Source organism: Coturnix japonica, chromosome 3 (genome assembly GCF_001577835.2).
Source record: "Coturnix japonica isolate 7356 chromosome 3, Coturnix japonica 2.1, whole genome shotgun sequence".
Classification (NCBI taxonomy): Eukaryota; Metazoa; Chordata; class Aves; order Galliformes; family Phasianidae; genus Coturnix; species Coturnix japonica.
The window spans coordinates 36176122-36202354 of record NC_029518.1 but is presented as its reverse complement, the minus strand read 5'-3'; the positions used below and the strand labels follow the sequence as shown (position 1 = coordinate 36202354).

The 26233-nt window shown below is 37.0% G+C and overlaps 1 protein-coding gene across 1 annotated transcript in view; it reads right to left on the bottom strand.

The window, feature by feature from the left end:
- Window positions 1–26233, bottom strand: part of GALNT2 (polypeptide N-acetylgalactosaminyltransferase 2) — an 85379-nt gene that overhangs the window by 16384 nt on the left and 42762 nt on the right. Inside the window, exons 2-10 of the mRNA XM_015857914.1 lie at window positions 26080–26170; window positions 22479–22632; window positions 16700–16798; window positions 15837–15904; window positions 14934–14999; window positions 12022–12143; window positions 5967–6054; window positions 2131–2218; window positions 882–985 (exon numbers count right to left, since the gene is read on the bottom strand). Of these exons, the coding sequence (XP_015713400.1) occupies window positions 882–985; window positions 2131–2218; window positions 5967–6054; window positions 12022–12143; window positions 14934–14999; window positions 15837–15904; window positions 16700–16798; window positions 22479–22632; window positions 26080–26170 (880 nt within the window). The remainder of the gene's footprint in view (window positions 1–881; window positions 986–2130; window positions 2219–5966; window positions 6055–12021; window positions 12144–14933; window positions 15000–15836; window positions 15905–16699; window positions 16799–22478; window positions 22633–26079; window positions 26171–26233) is intronic.

Sequence of the window (26233 nt, the reverse complement as noted above, 5' to 3'; positions counted from 1 at the left end):
AATCCTCAGAACTGCTCCTAAACACACCATTTAGAATGCCTGAGATGATCTCTACCTTGAAAAACTAAATTAATGACATACTGTAACTCACGAGCAATCGCAGAGTTCACCCAAATATTTCATTGACTACAAATACACTAGTCTTAGCTGAGGGATAATACTGCAATGCAAAGAGCCAAATGTCAAATCTAACCACAAGGTCAAAGTAATGGCTAAAGTGCAAGTTCCTGGTCCCTCATCCTTCTTCCTCAAATCCCACTTAAGCATCTGACTATAAGGAATTCCAACAAAAAATGCCTTTCCAAGCATAATTATCTTGTTGAGCTATAAAATGGGTATAAAATAAAAACCCTAAGTTTAGAAGCCAGGCAGTATAATGGGATTAATGGTAAAAAGATTATTTTTTGGACAGATGTTTTGATTGATTTCTTATAGAGCATCTAAGAACATTAAACTCATGAACTCCCGTGCTCTGATTTTTGTCACTAAATTTCACCAACATTTTAAAACCTGCCTTAAATTGTCAGCACTTAAACATGGTATTTTAATCAATAACATTAGAGGATGATATAGCTTTCAAATAAGGTATCATTTTTGAAGAGAACTTCCTATCTGCATCCATAGTTTATTTCATTTTACCTGTCATGTTCCTTAACTGCACGGTAAGCAAATACTTCTGTTTCCTCATAGGATAAAACTGCTAAATGTTAATTCTTACACACTGAAACCTTCTGGATTTTGCCAATAACGCACCTGAAGCTTTGATTGTTCTTTAATCCTCTTTGCACAAAACCATGAAGACCATGAAACCATGAAAGTAAAAGCAAAGCTGAAACCTGCTTTTCTTTCAAAACTGATCTGAACTTAAACCATGCACTTACCTAAGTTTTCTCCACCCCATACATCCATCATCATGTCATACTTCCCCAGTTCTTCAAAATAAGATTTGTCCATCACAAATAACCCACCAGCTATCATGGGTGTCCTAAGCAGACAAGAAAAATTAAATTAAACACCTACAGAACCATGAACTGGGAGGTAACCGATTTGCATGTCAAGGTTAATATCTCCTTGAAAAAAAGCTGTAGTGTTTTCAAAGGCAACTAAGTTTACATCCATCACATCAAAGCCTGTCTGCACATCATCATGCAACATTTCTATGGCGTGTACAGCATTATAATCACCCACTGCCTCAGAAACTAATTTCCACATCCCCATTTGGCTCCCAAGTCCCTTATTTGAAAGACAGGAACTTGTGTCAGCAGTAAAATGGTAAAAACTTTTTTGTTGTATTTTTAGCTGTCAAAACATATAAAACATCAAATTTTAACACAAAAATGACATGTTGTTGTTTTTTTTTTAAGGTTAAATAACCTACAGGGGAACTTTAAAGCTGGATGGGATTTTTGTTGTTTTCTTTTTTTGTATTGCTTTTTCTAAACACTCTGTTTCTGAGAGTATCATAAGGCCACACAAACGTGAATGAAGTTACCACATTCCTGAAAGCTGAGGTTCATTTCCAGACTGATAAAATGACCTCTGCTAAGTCCTAAGCTACTTGGTCCTGGATTCATTTCTGTTTTATATATGTCAAGTCTAACTGTAAATATACAGTTGCTACATTTCAATGCATGTCATTTACAGTAAAATATGAAATATGAAAATATGCTACAGATAGGAAAAAAAAGCCTAAATGAAATTCCCTTAAGCAACAACAGAAAGGATGCAAATTCTGTACTACTTTGCTTATTATAAACTCTAATCTTGAAAAATAGAGACTATCTGCACTAACTGTCTCCATTTGAATTTTCCCAACTGGTAATATCAGTTTTAGTTTCTGAGACAGTGACATGCACAAAACTAAGCCACACACTCCCAAGTTAAAAAACAGAACAGTATTAGTGGTAGACTTTGCTTCAAGCTATACTCTCATCATGTCCTATAGAAATATTACACTTAGCCTGTTCTATTATGCATTTAAATCAGATAAACCAGCCAATGCTAATCTATTTGCACTGAAGATATCTGACGGGAACAGAGTCCTATGCAGATGAATCGATACATTTTTTAATTAAAAAAAAAAAAAAAAAGCATTATCTATCAAATGAAGAATCAGTGATGTAGACATACTTTATGGGAGCAACTGGGTTTCCTTGCCGTGCTCTTCTTTGCTCTGGTGTCATGTAATCCCATTTGAATACCAGGTTCCAGTCAAAGCCTTTAAGAAGAAAACAGAGTAGGATGTTAAGATTGTGGTAATTGTTCAAGTTGTAGTAACGTAATATCAAACAAAAATCACTGGGAAGGAAATCTAAACTTGTAGAATCTATTAGGTAGAAAAGAAATGAGGAGAAGCCTGAAAGAAAAAACTTGAACAGGACAATAGAAAAAGTAATCTAAAAAAATATTGATTTTTCTTGTTGATATCTATTGCACAATTGTAAGAAACCCAGCCAACAGATGAGAAAGCATAAGCTGTAAATACATGAAATGATGGATTCATGCGTAAGTCATATCAAACATCATGTGAAGATCTTCATCCCTTTAGAATTGCCCTTAATAGTTCTTACTGTACTGTCACATCTCAGATGTTATCGTGTGATCATGCTTAGGACTACAGAAACTTTATACAGCACCCACTGCTCTACTCTTTCAGCATCAGTTCTCAATCACACACTACCTATCTCTAGTGTACAGCAGGTTACATAGTTCCCACTTCTCATTAACATCCATATAACTGCATCCCTTCCTACTGCATGCTTCTACGTGCAAGATTTTTTAAATCCAGATCAGTGCTACAGAGACAAAAAGCTTACTCATCTTCTAAACATGTACATACGTGTGTCTGCATGCACACAAGAGATTGGTTCTTTTGCAAGTTAAATACAGAAGCACAAAGATCACCAGAACAGGCAAGGCCAGTGAGTCACTTCCAGCAGCCTTCTACCTGACAACATTTTGAACTGCCTTCCTTTAGGCACCAATACCAAAAAAAACCAACACAGCAGGTGCAAGATAAACTTCCTATAGGAAACACTAACTGGTTTTGAGCTGTGTTACGCCTTTAGGTATGAACCTCTGTTGAAACAGCTCCACGGGCTGTACAGTGCTCTCCCAGTACGCATAGCGAACCAGCCTTCCAAAGACTGCAGGCTGCCAAAAGAATTTAGATCCTATGAGGTCATGTAATAAACGATTTCCAGATTTCTGTTGCGCAGATGTCAATAGTTTTCTCTCTGCAGTATGAAGATAAAGCTTCACTTTCTGGGGAAAGTGGGGAAAAAAATTAAGCTAAGCAGGCAACAGACTGTTTGTCTGGATCTATAAATGCGCATGGTACAGATTGATGTGAAAAGCTAAAATGAAAATGGCTTCGTTTTTAACTCCCAAGATATGTCTATCTCACAGAAGTTATCTTGAACAGTCTCTACAACATGCATGGCAACTCTTTCTCTGCAGGTCTGAGCTGCAAAACTGCACAGAGTTACACCATAAAAAACAAAAGACCATCTAAATGCTCTAAAACTCCAAGTTTCAAAGCATTAAAATGGCCACAGCTGATAGAACTGCAAAGCCTCCAGCATGAGAAGTAAAACCAACTCCAATATTTCCATGTAGTTAAAAAAAAAAAAAAAAGAAGAAATCTCATTTCATCATATATCCCCAGCAAAATTACTTACATGTGGGAAGAACTGAAAAAACCCACTGTTCCCCAGCACAAGTGGTAGAGATAGAGTTACGTACACCATAGTGAACACAAGGGGTCTCTTTTGGAACACAGCACTGCATTGCAAACTCAGAACAAGTGTATAAATTGTCTACTCATAAAAAAACCCGTTCTTCTGTCTCCATTTTCACTGAGTCTGGGAAAAAGACTGCACTCAATGAGATAGTATCAGTAACTTTGTAAAAGGAATATTTTTAAACACAAGTGCATATCCAGTATGAAATTCTATCATGCGCAAACTTCATAATAGGCATAACTTAAGTTATTAGATCTCCATTAACTACAATTTATTCCAGTAATTAAAATGTTACTCAGGATGTAAATGGTTTTGTAAACCTCCTCTCTTCCAAAAAAAAATTGTAATGTGAAGTGCATGGATTTAATAGTGGCCAGACATGGGAATTATTTCAGTCCTGTCCACTTTTTAGTCTGTAGAATTTGCTAGATTGCTTGCCTTGGGTGATTAAGTCTTGCAAAGCAGAGCAGGCACAAATACTGTCTCAGCTGTCTCAACTCTCCATGCTTCAGCCACATAGACACTATATCTAAGGTTGAAAGCACGGTTTGATTTCCATGTTTAGACTTGGCCATAATGAAAGTGTCCCGTGATGCCAAATGCTGTAGTGCCCCTAATGTGCTAATCCGTCCTTTGGGAGCTGAATGGGAATATATTATTCACATTTGAACATGCCACGAAATAGCATTTAGACATTGCTATGTGAAAAATTTCTATTGTTAAAAAGGCAGCTTCTCACTTCTCAGTCCAGAAGTACAGAGGCTCAATGCGCTTTAAAGAATCTATTGTGTATAAGAGAAAATGAGCACTAAAAGGAGAAAAAAAATTGGGAAACATAGTTTCATAGATGAAGCATGAAAAGCAGTAACAAGTAGAATGATCGCTCAATCCTCTCCCAGTTCAGTTGGAAAGAACTAAAGAGCATGAACCCCACAGGAACCAATCTAAGGTTTCAATGCAAACTCCTCCTCCCACTGCAGACAACAATAAGAACTACATAATGGTATAAAGATTTCCATAGTTGCTACAAAATGAATAGATTGGGCAAAAGCCTTAAGGTTTTAATAAAGCTAGCAGACAGATAATAGCACAGTATTATGTATTAGCATATTGTGAATATATCCATGGCAGACATTCTTTCAGAACACTAATTAAAAGGATACATAAACTTTCACCTCCAGATCATGACTGGAACTTGAAGGACATGCAAAATTATGCAAATATTACTTCAGTTTACTGGAACAAACACTTGGTGGCCAGTTATGAACTAGGATTTCACATACTGAAGGAGCTTAAAACTGCTTTCTCCTACATAGTTTGAGAGAGCCCATTCAAAATAAGCCGAAATACTGTGGAAACAGTACCGCATAATTTCAATACTGTGGCTTATCTTACATCTGCTATACAGACAGCGCAGTTTCGAGGGTTGTGGGAACAGATATTGTGGAGTGGTTATGGGACAGCTATTCTAAATGCTAGACACCTGCTAATAGTGATATTAAATATAAAAACTTTATATATAAGAATTTTACTGCAAAGCTGTCCTTCCTCTTTTGGAAAAGGAGGGAAATAATCATTTCTGAAGGGTTTCACAAGGCTTTTTACTATTTGCTTTTAAGAGTTTGCATTAACCAGATAATGAGAATGTGTCATTTCTAAACTGAATTTAAGAGGAAGTTTTCTAACAGTAAAGATATAAACACTAAAAACACCAAGGTTATGTTTTATTCTCCTCACAATTACAGATCACGGGTAACAAAACACCTTTCCTTTTTTAAAGAAACAAACATTCCTGAGGTTTCTGCTTTTTCACAGGAGATTTATTTTTAAGCAAACCAGCATCTTAAAAAATACTCATAGGCACTGCAGTGCTGACGGACTTCTGAACAAGAGAGCAATTAAATTGTCTTCTGTAAAAAGGCAATTGTAAGCTCTGACCATAAGCTGCTTCTAACACTTACAGCATGTTGCAAACACTGGAGTGACTCATGCATACTGGTAAAAAGCAGCATAAACCAATAAGAATTGGTATAATAAAGACAAACTGTTGTGAAGTAGAATGCAATTAAAATCTAAGCCTAGAAACAGTTGATATGTAGAAATTAAGCTAGATATGCAAAAAAGAAGAGCAGTGTGTTAACTGCCCATTCCACAACTGCTGTGACTATGAGCTTTGGCTTGTGATGCTTCTCATTATATTTGTACTCCAGCAGAGGTACATACCGCCTTTTAAATCAGCTGACGCTCCCACGTACTGGAAGTTGTCCATATTAATTACATCAATAATAGGAGACACAACTCTGGTCTTGTCCTAAAATAAATATTAGAAAGTGATATTGAAATAACGAAATCAACATGTAAAGATTCAGACAGGATGAGATGTTGGGGAGTTCAGCAGGATTTCATGAATACTGTTCCCCCAGCTTTTCCCCTGCTTCAGCTTCTGGCTCTGAGTAGCACTGCTCATCACCACTCCATTCAGAGAGCAGAAACCACGTAATATAGCTAAGAATACCCTTTATATTCCAGGCTACCTTATACATAGGTAAGCCTCTTCTGGTTTAGTTGTGAAGAAGGCAGCAAGCTTGTATTTCAAAAGGCAGACAAACAAACAGCACTTTCAGTCTTACTTTTCAAACCAGTGCAAAGAAAAGAACCATGTGGATAATTCTTATTTTCACAGCAAATTCCTAGCCCATAATGTACTGTGGTCCTATTTACTCTAACCTTGAAGGGACATTTTGGCCTTTCTACAATCAAAAAAGTCTCAGGTTAATGATAGCAGATGTCACATGAGAAGAATCACACTCCACAATCAAATACAAAATAGGAAAAAAGAAAAAAAGGAAAAATTGTCTTAAACTAATGAATGCTATTAACCTCTGGCAGCCAAAATTCCAGTGGCATGGATTCTGCATTCCTCTGTCTGAACTTGGTCTCGTATGCTATTCTGAGCACCACTAATTACCTTAGCTCATGTGTTTGTCAAAATAGCTTTTAAGTTACAAAAAAAAAGTCTTTCCAGCAACTCCACATGCATCATCTACTGGTATAAGACATCTGTACTCTAAAAGAGAATCATCTAATATTAGAAACACAGTATCGTGGTTAAACCAGTTCTTCTCCATGAGGTATCTCCTGAGGGAAAAAAAGAAAAGAAAGGAAAAAGATGCATTTACAAACTAAAGTTTAACTTCTATGGTAGTTTGTGTTCAAAGTAGAACTTTAAACACCGTGATTTAGCAGCAGAGCATAGGCAACTTCAGAACAGTAGAATACCAACTTTGCGAATATAAAAATGCTTTAAACAGACAGGATATTTTGGTAACTACTTGACAGAGAAACTTTTCTTATGATTAAAAAATATATACTAACCTCAATGTCTCCACTATAAGAACCTATTTGTAAAGTATGGCTCCAAACAGCAATACAAATATTCTAAATGGGTTCAACAGTGCATCCTCATTGCTACAGCTGTATTATACAGAACAGGCTGGTACTGAACTACCAGGAGAATATAGTGTGAACTTACAACAGGAGGCTTGAAAGCAGTTCTTTTAGTCAAATGTTGGTCCAAAAAGGACATTAAAAACTCCCATTCTCGTTTACTTATCTTAATTACTCAATCTGTACAGATTTTAGTAAACCTAAATCAAATAGCTGACATACACTGCATCATTCTACATCAGTAAACAAAAGGTCACTTTCCCCCTGTATTAGCCAGATGAAAAACCTGAGTTGTGTCTCCTGCTAAAAGCTGAAGACTGAGCTAAAAGCTGGCAACTTGTTACTGCTTCTACATTACTTCTAAGCAGAGCTTGAGCTATACCACGTGACACTTTATGAAGGATATAATGCAAGATGTGATCATGCCTTTCATAGATACTAATTATCTTGGCCTAAACCAAATTAGAAACAAAAATAAAAGACTATCCTGTCCTATCCTGCCATTGATTACATCTTCAGCTCACGTTTATGTTAGCTGTAGACCCAAGTCTACGTGTTCGTAATGCGAGGATATGGTTTTACTAGCAGCGCTTCACTTGGGAGGCAATTATGATCGACTGCATCTGAACTGCAAAACACACAGATTCCTGCTGTGCCTTCCTACAACACTAAAACAATTCAGGTGCACCCATGGCCCTGTTCTAGATATCCATATGCAGTGTCAAAACTAGAAAATTCCTTTATTTAAGGGCTAAAGATACCCAGCCTACCCAGTATTCACAATACACCCATCAGCATGAAACAGAAATGAATATGAAACAACCCTTTCTCTCTTCTTCCTTCCTCAGCTGAAACTGAGCTGGCTTATACATATCCATGCCCATCTAGAAAAATCTCCTCCAGCAAAAATCTGTGTTTTCTCAAATGATTATATTCGATACAGCTAAATGTGGTGGTAAAGACTGCCTATCGTCTGTCACATTAGGGAGAGCTTCAGTGAGGCTACAGCTTATCTCCACTACATCCCCACAACACTGAATAAGCAGGCAGCACAGTCCCCACACGTTCAGGATTTCCTCAGGTCATCGCTGTCGGTCTGATTAATTCTGTCAATATCAGCGCAATGGCAAACTAGCACCATTTGCAACACTTAATGTGTTACTTAGGCAAATAACTTCGTTATTTCTCTGCCAGACAAATACCTAAGCCTGCAGCCACTCAGTCTGATGTACAACTGCCACTTTCTTGGCCTTGGAAACATGTTGCCCCCTCCATGCTTCAAAGCAATACCTTTGTTCAGCAGCAAAGCAGACAAATCTCACTTACATGTCCCTAAGATGACACATTGCAGGGCGCTGCAGAATTGTTAATGTAAAGACTACTAAAACAGCCAGTGGGTCTCTAAGGCAGATGGAGTTCAAAACCATTTACTTAAAATACCAAAACCCTGCTCTTCTTAAATTGTTCTCAAGCACAATGGCTATTAGTCCACATAGTCATTACAGCAGAAACCTGACACGTGCTTTGGAAAAAATAAAAGCAAAAACAAACTCCCTTTATCATTTTGTTCTGAAGGTTTCATACTATAACTTATAATCATAGAATCACCAAGATTGGAAAAGACCTAAAAGATCATCCAGTCCAACCGTTCACCTATTACCAATAGCTCCCACTAAACCATGTCCATAATAGAACACAGCATTGGGAAACCTTGTGCTTTTCAGTGATACCAATGGAAAGAAATAGCCTGTCAACACTGCAGGTCTCTAGCAACCGGAATTGTGTAGCAGACCTTCATTTTAATATTTCATAAGGAGGTTATACATTCTCTAGAGGGTTAAACTACTACTACTCGTTTTTCTCATAAACAATTTGAAATTATTCTCAGGATTTTGAATACACTGTTCTACCCCCAATCTAGTATCCAAAAATCACAAAGCACTTCAAAGATTAAACTTAACAAAACTCTTCACAGAAAATACAAATATTTTCCTTTCATCAATGCAGCAGTTGGAATTAATTCGCTCAAGGTCACAGAATCTAAGAGATACGAGAAAAGAATTCACATATCATTTCTTAATCCTAGTTCTTTCTTCAAGATGTTTTTGCTTAAGAATATCATCATAAGTGATAGACGATTTATAGTTATGCCATGAAAACTGATGAGTTCAGTTCTGCATCGGAACCTTCCAATTTCTATTTTTCTGTAGTCAATATGCTGTAAGAATAGAACAAAGTGATTAGAAATAGGAAGTGGAAAAAGCCAAGTAGAAAAATGTTCATGAAATAAACCAACGTGTTCAAGACTGTGTGTTTTATCTCCCCTAATACCCGCACACACCTAGAACATACAAAAGGTAGCCCTGTGCAAGTAGGCAGAAAACGTCTCTGCAGTAGGGAACAAAGTGGAAGAAGGCATACCAGCTACAGTTTGAACAGATATCTGTCCATCCTGAGTGCTAAAATTTTCACCTTGTATTTATGTTGTTGTTGCTTTAGGCTTTTGTTCAAACTGCTGAAGGAGATTCCTAGCAGGAGAATCCTTCTAGATTCCTAGAAGGAGATTCCCCTCCAGGAATGGCAAGCAAGAATGGACAATGATCAAGGACGTTTTAACTAGGAAACTAGTTCAAGAAGTATGCTCTGAGATGGATCATTCTTCAACTGAAGAGATCTCAGTGCCTCAGGTGATCACATGAGAAGTGAAACACACAGCACATCAGCTAGCATACTGCAGAATGGATTCCAGTCAAGACTGCTTCTGGCAGATCTACATTTTTATACTGTAAAACACTTAATAAAACTCCTAAAACTCACATAGAATTAAATGCCAAGAGGGCAATTCTGAAATTGAAGGAAAAGGTAACCTTTCTGCTACACACAGAGAACAGATGCAGCAGAGCATTAGAGAACCCTGCATAAATATTTAGTAGTCCTGACATGAAAATACTCCTCAGCCTCAAAGTTAGGTAAGGAGTTCGTATCTATTCAGCTTCTTGTCATCAAGACCATTAAGAAAATGCTGCTGATTAATATCAAGTAACATACCATCTGCACTGTGAGCAAAATTAATCCACTTAAAATAAGAAGGAACTATCACAGGCTATGTGCAAGCACTATAGATACACTAATGATTTGTTAAAGGTACTTCAAAAGCTTTCTGCTTGTTCAAACTTCATAACTGCTGGTTGGGAACCTTCCCAGGTAAAAGCAAACTGGAAAACCGTATCATTAATTTAACAACGATGAGGAATGGCTCACAACCAGTGTTTATCACCATGGCAATTGTGAGGAGCAAGTTTTAAAAGATCTAATAATTCCTTCTAAAAGTGGCTGGTACAAAAACAGCAAAAAAAAAAAAAAAAAAAAAAAAAAAAAAAAAAAAAAAAAAAAACCAAAAGCCCCATGCACCAATTTCTCCTTTCAGTTATACCACTCATAATGCCATATCTTTATTAATCTGGCAGCAATTGAATAAGTTTTAGATTCTGATATGATGAACACTTTCACATCCCAGATCGGTTTCAGAAAGCTGAGTAAGTACGCCAAGAGGAAAAGGGGAAAAAAAAAAAAGGACAAGCAGTAAAATATTTGTCCTGCTAAATGCAAGGCTTTATTGGCCAAAACTATCACTGTCTTCTATTTTCTCAAAGAAGTGGATGGTTCAAACAAATTACACTTGAAAACACATCCCGCATCCTAGAGTCAAAACAATCTGAAATGTATTTAATGCCTTCGAGTTTATTCTCCTGGTTAATAATTATATAGGATCTACCCTTTCTAAGGCTGCAACACTATATCGGCCAAAAAAAAAATAATGCAAAGACTGCAAAGCATTATGTTGCTCGTGAGGCCTCCAAATACTTTAAAAGTATTCAGGTTTAAACTCATTATAGTTATTTCTCCCCTAAAATAGTATTTTAAATGCTGATGTGCCTTAGACAATTTACAGCATTTTGGAATACACGATAAAACATTGCAGGACCAAAAAGAGTAAGAGAAGTTTCCCAGTTGACAGTGATGACTGGTTTTCTTCCTGGCATACTGAGGATATGACTTCATCCTCCCCCTCTCTTTTGGAGGAAATGCAAAGGAAAGCATATGGAGGATAAGCAAGAAATTGGGCACTAACTGTACAGAGTAAAACCATTCTGACCAGGAAGACTTTGAAGGAAAGATTTTCCAGACTAACATATGTTAAATCAGAAAGTGCGTTCACCTGAAAGAAAATGCAATTATGGAAATAGCCCTGTTGTTTTGAGCACTCCGTGATTACATGTGATTCACTGTCTACTTCACCTGAGTTCCTCCAGAGCACGGAAAAAAACATATAACTCTCAGCCCTGTCACTAGCTTTTCTGGGACACAGGAAAAACATCATTTTCACAGAAGCTGAGAGCCCACGGTCCCTGTTAATTTCCATGAGAATTTTGGTTTTACAGCTCAACCTCTCTCCCATTATCACACTGAATGTTAACGAGGCATAAATATTCAGGGTAAACTGAATTACACTGAAACGATATTGGTTGAAGGGAAGCATGTTTTGCTCTGAAGATTACCGAGGAGGTCCCTAAAGAACCAAAGAAGCATATATTTGAATTATTTTTGAAGGTAATAATAAATATTCACATTTTATGTTCCTGTGTTCACAGATTAAATGAACAAAAAGCGAGTTTTAATCATGGAGTATTCTGATCACCTCCATCATCTCACTTCAGAGAAAAAGCTTCTTTAGAAAAAATGCATAAAATTAATGTAGTATAAACCAGATGGCTTTAAAATTTAAAAGCTACTCCTTCAGGAAATTACTTCAGGAGAACTCTTTACTAACCTCAGCTACTCTTTCCAAAAGCGGCTCCAGCCAATGTTCATTGCATTCACAGTGACTATCCAGGAAAGTAAGTACTTTCGCCTGTGCTGCATCTGCCCCTCTGACCCGGGAGCGCATCAAGCCTGAGAAGGAAAAAAAAACAACAGTTGAAGTAAGTTCTGGAAGAAAACAATCAACAGCAGTGAGACAAATGATTGCATTCCAAGATAGTAATGAATTTAATTACTCTAACTCAGGACATAAACACACAAGTTCCATTTAAGAAAAGATGCTGTTTAACAATTCCCAATAAAAAAGCCTTCATCTTTAACTACTGCAACCAATTTTACAAGTTCTAATCTTATTTAAACCGAAGAATTGAAGTGCTTTTAAAACAAAAAAAAGTAACACAATACAGCCGATGTCACTGATAGTGAGAAATGTTACTTAACATCAATACAGAAAGTTATTATTATTATTGGTTGAATATCTACAATAGGATACAGCACCACCTGATTTTAGTAGCACAATTGAAGGATTAGTGCTGAGTGAATGAAAAAGCCCTACCTCTATGGCAGTATAGTAGAACGGAAGATCCTACCTATCTTTCCGCACCCCCTCCATTCCTGTTTCAACAGCTCTCAGGAACAGTCTGTCCATTCTTTTGTCTACTTCTTCTCAGCACCTCACTTACATAGATCCCTTTACTGATTCACCCTATTTCTTTCTTGCTTTCACCCTTATTATTTGCTCACTGAACGACCTCACCATTCCTTCAACTCCCTTGTAACATTCACACGCATACCTAGAACAACCCACTGTGTTCTTCAGTCATGAAGTGAGCATGCCCTCACCCCTTCACAAATTTGCTACCTGTTTTTCCTCTATTACTCTTCAAAATACACTGATTGCTTCTTTTTTTTTTTAAGAACTGATTCAATTAAGAAAAAACAAACTGAACAACCAAATGAGAAACTACTGACCATTTCTTTTCACCCTCTTCACAAAATAAACTTGCAAAATACCACTGCCAAAGAGAACAAAAGCTTAAGAGTAAATAGCTATTGAACTAGCTTGCTCTGCCCAACATTCAGCAACTAAACAGCTTTATGAAGATCCTCGTGCTCTCTTATCATAAGAGAACTTTGGTACTGTAGATACGCTCTGTGGTTATGCTCCATGTCAGTGCTTTTTATTTTACCTGTTGTACATTTGCAGCTAATCAGATACACTTACGTTCTCTCCTCAGGCCCAACCCTAGCACTTTTCCATGCAGTTACTTCACAAACCATTCCCCAAGCACACTGTTTATGTTTGCTCTGCAATTCCTCCTTTCAGAGTTTCTTATTTCTAGCTTTTGTTTTTATAGAAGCCAATCTCTTGTTCTACATTGGAGAACGTGGAAGTTACCATTTGGGTCATCAAGTCCTCTACAATCGCAAGGAGCCATAAAGCAGCAAGAGTCCAAAAGGTTCCCCTGATCATTCAGTCATACCAGACACCCCAAGATGTATTTGTTCCCATAGCAAATTGGTCCTACATATGAAATCTAAAGCTACTATCCCCTGTTTCTGAAAGATAAGTAGCCAGTGGCATCCCTGCCTGAGATACCAGTAAAAGTCTTCATACGAAAACAACAGGCAAACTTAACATTAAGCTCCATCACAACAGTGTAGAAATCAAATGTAATCAGAAAATATTTTCATTAAAGAAAATTACCTGGCTGCATAAACTCACATCTAGGAAAAACTTCCTAAACAGTGCAGTAGCTTTCATGGCTAATAACTTCAACTCCAGTGCTCATATAAACACCAAGTAAACTAGCACTGCACCTTCAATTCTGACAGTGGAAGACTGGTCAAACTGTATTCTTTCCACACATCCTAGTGCTTATTTGAAGTATGAATGAAAACTCTGTATCTACTGTACAGAATATTTATAGTACAGGGGAAAAAAAAAAAAATCAAAGTGTTATTTCAGTCAGTTTTTCCATTACTGCTATCACAGGCTTTAAACACTGCTTTGGTTAGAAAGCTGAGATCAGCTCTCTCAGAAACCCCGAAACCACGGTAAGTCAAAAGGCCTGCTTTCCTAACAAGCCTTTGTTTACCAGCATATTCCAAACAAATGCTTAAATACTAAGAATCCCCAGTAAGTCATTAATTATAGGATAACACAGGGTTTGTGCATGCTACTTCCACATTCTGACAATCTAATCATTCTAGCTGTCCTCTCCCCGTCAGCCTAGAAGACGCAGTGCCTATAAAACAAACAGCACGTATCTGCTAACTCAGTCAGCTATTTCAACCGTCAGATCTTAGTTGCTATTTCAAACAGCTGTAGAATAACAGTTGCCTCTAATACTTTAAGCTACACAGCCAGGAAGCTGTGACTGAAGGGCTCAGTGATATGAGGCTGTAATGTGCAAAGCAATAAAAAGGAAGAAGAGCAAGAAAAGCGGCATACGTGGCCCCGGCCCTCCTGGCTGCTTAAACTCAAGTTTGCCCAACAGTCTGACAGGCTGTCCGTCAAGTGAATCCTTAAAACCACCTCTCATAGGGAACCAGCAGAAGAGGGATATTTTTAAGCTGGATCTTTGCAGACTTGCATACAACTTACAGTGAGACCTTGCATACAGTTGGAGCAGCTTAACAGAGGATTTACTGGAGTGAGAAAAACAAGAGGCTGAGGATAAGAGGCAAAGTATCAAGTCGTCATGTTGTGCAAATGCACACAACAACAGCAAGTTAATTAGAATTACTATTTTTAATCACACAAATACAACAGCTTTTATTCCTTCCACTTGTACGGTGATTTATGAAGTGAAAAACCTCCCTTCCAATACAGAACATTCCTTTAGAAGACTTGATGTAGATCAGCAGATAAGGAAACAGGGTGGAATTTGCATCTTCCTTTGCCCAAATCAAGCCTACCTTCTCGACGATCATTTCGAAGAACCCGCACTTTCTCAATTTTTCCCAATAGCGCACCATCATCAGCTTAAAAAAATAATAAAATAAAGTGATCAAAAACAGTCCCATTTACCACCAAGTATGTTTTGCTTCAAAAACAGAACAAAAATTTCATAGTGGAAAGTCATCATGGCTACAAATGGTTACAAGGTTATGCTCACAAAATGCCTGTTTGTTTCTCAGAAAATAAAGTGACCAGGCTAAGAAATACAACCATTATTATATTATTTTAAACTAATTTTATTTTACACTCGTATTGTTTTCAATCAATGCTCTTTTTGCTTACCTTGAGTAGTTCTACATTTGTTAAGAAAAAAAGATCATATATATAATTTGTGTCTTCTTTGCTTATATGTAAGTTTTTAAGTTACATTAAAGCTTAAACTAACCTAAAGTATCAATCAGCATTGCAAAGGTAGACCTTGACTTCCATTAAAGTGCTACTCAGAGGTTCACTGCTCAAATTACCATTACGATATCCTTAAAGTTTTAAAATCTTGACTTTCTTTATTCACTAAGAAATTTTCCAAAAGTGACGGAGAGCAGCAAAACTGCAAAGAAATATTTAGTGCAAAGCCAATGCATGGGCTCTATTTTTACATTACTATGTACTAAGGAAGGCTGTTTTCAACTCTAAACTCTGCTTCTTCCGCTAACAGGAAGTAATAAAATATATCGAAGTATTTTTAGAACTCTTCATGCTTCCACAATGACAAACACAAAAGAATTAAGAGCTGGTTTAGTACCAGACATGCAGATTTCCCATTCATATGACTAACTTCCAACTGAGTCACCTACTTTCATTTACGGAAAGTCTCAGCAAAAATAAACAAACTAACGTTTGGACACTATAAAAGTACTTACGATCATTACTGTAGTCATCCACTAGTATGATTTCCTTAATAAGATGTGATGGGCTTTTTTTAAGGACACTGAAACAGATAAAAAAGCATTCAATACAAAGCAGTTTCCACTCCCATAAGCAGTGTTTATTGACATTATTTGTTAAACTATCACAGAATCACAGAATCACAGAATTACCCGGGTTGGAAGGGACCTCAAGGATCATGTAAGTTCCAACCCCCCTGCCTAGCAGGGCCACAAACATACACATTTACTAGATCAGGTTGCCCAGGCCCCGTCCAACCTGGTCTTGAACACCTCCAAGGACGGGGCATCCACAACCTCCACTGCGGCAGCCTGTTCCAGGACCTAACCACTCTTCTAGTAAAGAACTTACTACAGTTTAATCTAGTCCAAGATCCTATCTACAACAGCTACTGGCTTATTCAGTAAAGAGTTTGTGAAAAAAGGGACACGGAGCTGTTTCTCCCTCAGATTTCCAGCCTCCAGAAATCAGCAAATTAGACAACTTGGAAAATGGAAGCTTTGCAGATATCCTCAGATAAAGTAGCCCATGAAAATCCATCTTCCCCATATTTTTCTGGAAACCATTTATACAACCAATTTCAAAATACCTTCTTGCAATTAATCTCACACTTTCATATATGTTTGTTTAAGATCATTATTTCAGGATATAAGAACTGGAGGCATCAATGAAATTACGATCCAGCCTTACCCATTGCAACTGGTACAGAAAAACATAACAGATTGCTTTGGATAAGGGATTTGCTATTTCTCTTTACCAAAAGCTATTCTGGCACAAACTGCTTTTTGTGGGGAAAAAATAAATAAAATAAAAATCAAGGACCGCCTCCCAGGCATACCTGACAACAGTTCGAAGCAAAGCAGATCTTGCCTCATTATGAAAGGTGATCACCACACTAGTGGCTGGCAAATCTATCCGCCATTGTTTCCGTTGACACCTGAAAGACATAACCTGCCATTTCAATCTAATATTTACAATACAGTCTTAACAGTCTTCATCAAAAAGCAGCTATTTCCTAAGCTGTGTACACATTTGTATCTACCTAGAAAGAACAATGTATCTTGTTTTCAAATGTGATGACTTATAATCAGCTCCTCTTTTACCACTCTTATTTGTCTTTGTATACAACAAACTAAGCCAGTGTGAGATTTGGGTAGATAAGTGTCACCATACTACAATCACTGTAGTTTATTGTACGTACCTTTCATCCAACTGAGTATGAAACCAGAGTTCTATTTCACTTCAAGACCAATTCATACGTCTAAGTAAATGAGCACATTAATAAAAAAAGCAGAGGTTCACAAGCTGTACATATCTCCTTTAGAAAAGCACTCATCCACTTTCCCTTTATTTTTAATACTGCATCCTAGTCTTGCTTGTGTATGTGATTTCTCATTAGCTTAAGACTGAGACTTTCAATAGTCCATCTATGCTAACTCATTTTTCTCTTTAAATAATATAAGCAATAAAACCCCACAATTCTAAAAACACACTAACTTTTCTACATCTACATAAAATTAAGCTACATGAATATCTTTACAATAAACCTAAGAAAGGACTCTTTCTCACACAATGAGAATAGCATACTAAAAAACAGTAGTTTTTTTGTGTTAAAATCATTGCTGTCTGACAAGCCAAGTTCATAATCTTCATTCATGCAGTAACACGAATGATGTATTTCTTCACACATGCTTTATCGAACACTTGGGGCAGAATTCCAACAGGCCTAAACACCTTCAGAGGGAACAATCCCAGTTGAATTAGCGAACACTTGTGGCAAGGTCACTAAGGAACTGTGATCTATGCAGTAAGAATCAAACTAGCTATCAAGGGAAGATGGGAAGAGAGAAAAAGTTGTATTACTACCCAAGTTTCTAAAACGAGCCAAATGTTTCTATAAAAGATCTGATGAAACACCTGTTACAAATCATAAATCACACAACCTTTAGCTTCAAGGAATTAAAGTGTGCAGTCTGCTCCTTCTCCTCATCCATGTTCCAGAATCGCAAGGAAGTACAGCGCTCTCAATGCAACAGGTCCATAAGGTCACACAAATGTTTGCACTGGTAGTGAAACAAAATGCTATTGTGCCACTGTGATCTCACTGCCCTGAAGAAAAACAAAGCTTGTGCCAAACCTACAACTGCTCTATGTCAGATTAGCAAGGCTTTATCTAGCTTTGTTCCTCCAGTGGTGGGTGTACAAGACAGCATTTCCACAAGCACCCAAGTTGTAGCAATATATCACAAACATACACGGAAAGTAAAGAATTAAAACCTCTCCTCTCCCATGAGATTTCGGCAATTCATCTAAACAGCTGAAAGAAATTCAGCTATCATACACAAAAGCCTACAATGCTAAAAGAACTATCCTGTTTTCTGGCATCTTCCAAACTGCCCACAGAAGACAAGCCTGCTGTGCACACAGTTATTCCACGAAGCCACAGCACAGATCAAGAAGGTTGGTGCTTTGCAGATGAGCACTCAGAATCCAAACTTGAAATTTTAATCTGCTGAAATGTTCCACTGAAACTTGCATCATAAGTCACGCTCAGTAATTCAAAGCGACCCTAGAAGATCACAATTTAGCATGACAAGAATTAATTGAATACTGTATCAAACCAATTTAGAATAAGGTCAGGAAAGTGAGTAAATTTAGTTCAAGTCTATTGCAAGCAAGTCATAATGCTAAATTAAATGCATTAGAATAATAATAATAATAATAATAGTTATACTGTTCTCTTTGCATAAAAGAGCACATCTAAAGAGGTAATTACTCATGGCAATGAAGCCTTTTATTTAAAAAACAACCTCAGGAGAACAACAGTACTACGTATTTCAGAGGAAGAAAAGATTTTTAGACTTTGAAATAAAATGGGAGGAATGCTTCAATTAAGCACTTCTCTTCCTTTTATGCTGGTGTCAATAATGCCGCAGTTAAACTCAGCAAACCAAAGAAACAGCATTATCAGTTTTGGGATGCAGAATTTCTTCCCTCAACTCGCAGTGATTACCTTGATAAAATAAAACTTGAACTGAAAATATCATATTACACCTTCAATGCTTAGAAAATATTATTAAAATTAATGAGATACATAAAGTATATATATATTTTTCCCCATAAATTTGAGTCAGAGCTAGCTCATATCATTAGCCAAATGTTTGAAATCTCTGAACTTTGTTGAAATTACTTTTTGGTAGAAAAATTTGCTTTAACCAAGGACACATTCACTACAATAGATGGTATCTAGGTACTAATGAGATAGCAAAGTTTGCTTCTTGTCTATTTAAAATGAAAATTTGGACACGAGTTCAGAGCCTGCTAATACTTGTAGAGTCCAGGAAAAAGAAGTTTAATCCAAATAAAGCATCTGCCAGTAATTGATGAAGAATCATGTCAAGATACGAGGTGAGAGACATTACCAAAAAACACTGATCTGTATTGTGGGAAGGTACTGGTCCTCAGAAGACCCAAAAGCATTGAGTATTCCACCCAGCTCCTACTTGGAAGGCTATTTTACACTGACAAAAGGATGGCTTTGGAGATTTCTGATTATGATTGTGACAATCGCCTTCTGGGTCTCCAAATTCTACCACAATCAGGTCAGTTCTCAGCCTGAGACATGTTATAAACAGACAGCAACAGAAGAAACCCAGAGCTTTCTCAAACCTGTTGAAAGTGGTAGTGCCACGAGCATCATCTCACATTCCTCCAGACCTCACTTTTCAGATGATGAATCTGTCTGTTTCTCACTTTTCCCTTTTACTTAAACAATGGCAAGCAGCTTAAAGGAGCAAACCAAAGTGTTTTCCAGTACTGCTGACAAGCTTTCACAGAATTATCAATTAGAAAACCTGTCTTGATGCTAGTAAAAATTTTTCAGATCCAGAAAAGCCTAAACAATATAGTACAAAAAAAGAAATGTATTTACACATTCAACATCTTCTAAACAGCCTTGACAATTTCAGCTCTTATAAAGACATTATTATGTAGCTACTTTAAAGTCAAATAGCCTTTACAGTCGTCAATTAGTTAAGCTGCATATATAGAAACAAATATTTCCTCAGCTTTCCTGAAGAAAAATCTTGTAGCAATTCCAAAGGAAATACCACAGTTGCCTTCAGCTTTTACTGAAAATAACATGCTTCCAAGTGTCAAATGCTAGGTTCTTTAACATATTCTTCCTTCCATGGCTATTACTCTTGCACTTTCCATTAGACAGATCTCAAACCAGTATTTAATGCAGTGTTTTCAGCTTCTGCAGTTACCGTCCTTGCCAAAATAGAAGGAAAATTAATTGCAAGACAGCAAGGAAAGCACCACGAACAATTTGCAGGAATTACTGCTCGAGTAATTTTCTTTTCTTTAAAAAGATGACTATTTACAGATTGATGGGCACTTAAATCTGCTTCATAGCAAAGTCTAATAAGCTCAGCGCAGATGCAGCCTTTCCCCTGGAACCTCTTTGCAAGGCTCTTTTCTAGGATCATTTAAAAAGAATAAACTAAAAATTAAAAATAAGGAAGCCACATCACAAAGTCACAACAACCACAGCTACTGTAATATAATTTGTCTCCTGTCATCTCTCATATCTAAGCTCTTCTCAACAAAGGATAGCATTTGTCTGTTAGAGCCCCCTTAGAGAATATTTAATATCTAATTAAATATCTATGAAATTTCCAAACACAGCCTAAATTATGAGAGTTTCAGGATGCTAACAGCTGAGCTTCCCTACCAGCAAGGGGAGGGGGGAAACCACACTGATCTAAAACCAGTTTGAATGGTTTTCTTGTGCAAAAAACAATGTATATTTAATAAAGACAATTATGAAGTAATTAATAATAATAAAAAAAACCTTTACTACTCAGTGAGCATCATATTTTCATGTGCTCTCATGGCAACAAATAAAACACAGGATTCTTCTTACTTTCCAGGTTAACCAATGCCAGACTGTACAAGACTTGCTTTATGCCATCTGCAATATTGCATGTTCAAAGGGAGCCTAAAACCACGCTATTACAAGGCATTTAACATTACATAATGAATATCTATGTTTTTCTAAATACCCCTCTGCTGTACCACCGCATACAAGAGAGCATTATGAAGAAAAATGCCACCTTCCTTTTCTCTCTCTGGCATCTCCTCTAGCTTCATCTACACACAGCTGTGAATGTACACTCATCCTAGCTGCAGAATTACTTAGGCAATTCAGCTACACACAGCTGGTTAATTTCATGCTTTGAGGCTGTACTTGCCTTGTTTTTAAAAGAAAATATTAATATTTGTAATTATCAAATCCAACTCTTTTTTCAAGTTACTGACGTCATAATGATCATCCGTCATTTTGATATTAATCAAATCTGCTTAAACAAGGTTGGTCCAAATGACTTTATTTCCTTTATTTCCTCCAGATGAGAAAAACATTTTTATCTTGCTCTGAAGTGTGCTGATTCAGGAAGTATTATGTGCAGAGAGATATGGAAACAGCTTTCAAGCATCTGAGGTTTGGACCCCAGATGGTACTCGTGCATGAGGTTATCTCTTCCTAAGGACTCTGTGCTTCCTGTATACCTGTCACTCTCTCTCAGCTTTGCGTCATCTGAAAACTTACTGAGATTGCATTCTGCCATACCATCTATGTTATTAATGAAAATATTAAGCGGTATTGGACCCTGTATTGACTCCTGCTCCACATTGGTCACCCTCAGAAGTAGCTTCTGTACTTGCTTATTCCACTCCATAGGTTCAGAGAATCCACAAAGCCACACTAGCACACAGCAAGCTTCCATACCCTCTCAGAAGCAGGTAAGATGAACTTCGTGGTTGGGGAAAGAAGAAAGCATCCTTCTGTTTACATATATGTGGTCTAATAGATGGAATACCACATTCAACAACTGCCTACCTTGCTCCTACAGCAAGAGGAAAACATCACCACAAATATAGAATGGTGAATCCTGCAACCCGGGGAAACAAATTTGTCATCACTGAGCAATCAATCCAGCACAATTCCCAAGCTACACAACAATTCAACCACTGGTATGAATTCTGAAGCCATAAACACAAGACAGTTTATATACTAGAAGAACATGTCAGATCCACCTGACTTTGAAGTAATTATTTTAATAGCATATGCTCAGCAACAACTTGCCTGCGGTTTCCCTTAGAAATGGGAAAGTGGCTCAGCAATCAGCCCAGCTGTGTGGGAAAGATCTGCAAGCCAACTCCACGTAAAGAACTGCGCCACACGTCTCTAGAGACCAGAAATAATGTTAGCATTTTACTGCAGGGATACTGATCAGAGCTGTGTTTGTTGAGATGTCAGTCACTGGAGTGAAGCTAAGACATAATCCTTTACAAATATAGAAACCAAGAAAAGTCATCAGATAAACAGGGACAAAATGAGTCCTGATACCAAATGCACACTGATGGAAGTTCTGGAAACAGGAAAAACTTGAACAAGATGTATTGTTCTTTACTGTTTAAGGATTACAGCACAGTTTACTGTTCCTTACATCCTGAAAGCTGGAGAACTTCTGCTACAGGAATACAGTTCTCTGCTCAAAATATGCAAACAAAAAGGCTAATCCAAGCCAAACACAGCTCAGTTGGGAACTTACTGATCGTGCCTCGTGTCAGGAATGTTTCGGTCCATTCGTAGTTTGTCACTTTCTACCTGATTGAACTTATTGCGAGCATATGGATCCTGACCAGATCGCACCATGGTAGCGCTAACATAAGCATCTTGATCAAAGTCTTGCCACCGAACTTTGCCTATAAGAGAAAAACAGGAAAATATTCAGCTTAACCTCTGCAACGTCAAGAGAGTTCAGAAATCCAAATATAACTGATCTTATTTTGCAATGAAGTAATTAATCCCCAACAGTATTTTTAACACTGTAGTGTCACACTCACTTTTGCACATTAACTTGCTCCAGAACGCCCAGTGAATTAATAAAATCGAACCATTTCACAGCTCTCAGCTCACACAACTAATCATCAGATGGCCGCGCATCATCTTATCCACTATTTTGTTGGTTTTGCCCCTACAACCACAACTTCAATTTAAAATATAATTTAATGCATTCTGAATATTCATACACTTTAAGACAGTAGATCTTTTTAAAGGTCCAGGCTTCAAAGACATTCTAATTTAATTTACTACTGTCACATTATTCAAACAGCAAACAAACCATTCAAAAACCAAGGCTTTTAGAAGTGTAAGAAGACATAAGCTGGATGTGGCTCTGGGAAGCCTGGTCTGGTGGCTGGTGACCCTGCACATAGCAGGGGGGTTGAAACTAGATGACCACTGTAGTCCTTTCCTACCCAGGCCATTCTATGATTCTAAGATTATTCTTAAAAGCTAGCATGTCAGGTAGGCAGAGAACCACATAGCTGTTCAATATGAGTTACATGACATAAATGCAACCTTCTTTACATTAAGAACAAATCAGAGATTAATTACTCTTTAAAAAAGAGGGTATTATTTACGTAACTGACTGTGGCACTCGGACTTATATACCTAAAATTGGAAGTTATATTAACACTCATTCCTTTGTATCAAAATTTCATAATATTCACCTTCAGCTGTAAAACAGTTTAATATTAAATGCATCAAAGATCTTATTTCTTACTTTTGATTAAACTTCTTTTTTATTTTGTACTAACAGTCAAACTTTTGTTACCTACAGCAAATTTATACCATCTGTAAAAAAAAAAAAAAAAAAAAGCAGAGTTCATATTCTAATATAATATACTTAGGATCACCTTATAGGCAAATACTGAAGTTCAGGCATATCCTACGGTACACTGATACACACAGAAGGAATATCATTAGAACTCTGGCTCCTACAGAAGATCCTGTCAACTGCATGGAATATATATTACATATCAGATCCATTAAGAAAAACTCAGATAACAGTAAAAGCAGCTTGAAGTCAGACAGAGGGGAAAAAAACACAGCAGATAAATTAGTGTGCAACCAAGCAGCAGGCCTCAAAGTGTAGGAATGGATAGACACAAAATTCTACAAATAGCTTATGCTCCCTCTTCCTGAATGAGAGGAGCTTAAAAGCAGTAGGATACCTAATATGAATATGATCATTTTGACTTACAGACATAAAGAGATTTGTTAACTAACAGAAGCAGCTAGCTGATTAGCTGCTGAAACTCCTGTCATTGCTTGTTCAAGGCTGAAAAAAAACGATTTAAGAAGAACGGGTTATATAGTTTTGCTTTTGTTACTCATCCAGAGAGCTCAGGGTCAGACACTCTTACTACAGAAGCTGACACCACTATTTGTACAAATCAAGAAATACAGTTTTGCAACACGAATAGGTCATACAATGACAAAAGATTTATATACTTGGTTGCATGGAAGGTTGTATGAAAGATTTAACTACTGTTTTTGTAAGTAATTTTAAAGAATAGCAAATACTCTGTATAGATTCTGAAAGACACTATAGTGCATAGTGGTGAAACCTAAATAACGTGTCTCCTAACCTCAGTGGAAAACGCAAGACGGTTTTGAACCAAATCACTCCTAAAATTTGATTCATTTCATTCTGAAACACCCCAAAAGTATCTGCAGAAGTATGAATTCAAAAGTCACCTACTCAAATTGAAAATGAACAAAATTGTGACTCCAGAGTGCAAAATTCTGAGTAGCCTTTGATGTCTGACTTGAGATTCATGCTACCTTGCAATAACGATTATCCAGCCTGTTAAATCAAGACTTAAAGAGACTGCTAATCAATGGATTAAAAAGGAGTCCTGACCTGTCCTACTTTACATCTAATTCTGCTTCTAACCTACCAGGTTCTGATCTCTCTCCCTCTTGACCTATAATACTTCCCATCTCTTAATACTCAAACAGCTAATTTGAGCAACATAGAAAAAGAAGATCTTCAAAGGCATGGATGGGGTTTGGCTCAAAATACACAAATATTCAACATTTATGATTTTTTAAGTCTTATTTTCCACATTAATATTAGTGGAAAGAAGAACTCTAGTTGGAAGATGTGCACTGGATAACCTGTAATCCCAGTTTCAGGAAAAAATATTCCTTCAATTTGCAGAGATTTCTGTTCAAGACAAAGTATTTAGAAAAGTCTGCCAGAAACCAAGTGGGGCTGGAAAAAAAAGGCCAAAAAGCACATATACATAACCAGAGCCTCATTTCCCCTCTCCAGAAAGCAACAGACGAGGCAATCCAAAGGCTGCAGGAATAAAAACGCCATGAATTTTAAACAGCTTATCCAGTGAAAGGGTTTTATCACTGTATAACAAGAATCACAAGTCATATGATTGAGTGTGGAAGTTTCCAGTTGCTTAAAAGGAAGTTTACTTTAGTCAGGACCTTCCTCAAGATTTCAAACAAATTCAAATGCTTGGCTTATTTAGGGGTAAAAAAAAAAAAAAAGGATTAATTGAAAGAGTAAAAAAAGAAAATGTTATGAAGCAATCTGTTCAGGTGTCATTTTTGTAAAGCACTTTAATACAGTGTAAAACATTTAAATCCATTGCAGCCCTTCTGCACTCCTAGCTACAGCAATACGTTAAATCTCATTGATGTGAAGCAGTTAAGCAGCAGAAGAAATTTTATGGCAATCGCATCAAGTGAAGGTTCTGTAACATTTAACTATCCCATCTCATATTCAAGTTATGACTTCTTTCAAATATCTAGTCATACAGCACTGTTTCTTTGTGAATATGTGAAGAACACTCAGGAAAAATAAGGGAAAATAAGGCTAATCATCATCATGCTCAAAAAAGAAAACACCTACTACATCATACCTTTGTCACAAAAGCTACATGAAGCAAAAATAAATAAATAGATAAATAAGCCAGAACCTTGGTTGAATCTTCAGTCAGAAGCATAGATCCAAGGTGTCTTGCCTGTTTCCTGACAGCACCGTCCACAGAGAAATGGACAACTTTTCTGCTAGATGCTTTAACAGCAACTTAAACCTATTGCAAGATGACAAAAACGTACCAGCAAAGAGTAATTTTCTTCCTATGATTTTAAGCCCAAAGGAATAGTGAAGCAAGTAAGAAGATTTAAGGAAGCTGACGCCTTAAGAACAGAGGTACATACTAAACCTATCACTTCCAAACTACAAAGAATGATTAGAACCAGAAGAACTGGTTTGCTTTATGGCTATCAAGTAGCTGCACGTTATGCCTATGGATCTTTCATCAAAAACTTTACTGCAATACCTGGAGGTAATGTCTCCATACTTTGTGCTTTGTCCTCCCCATCGCTGATGTGCACATCTTTCCTTTTGGCATCTATGTCATTTGGGTCCTCCTGAAAAATAAAGTATACCAGTCAGGAATATTATTTTAGAGATTATTTAATTTTGTGTTTTCA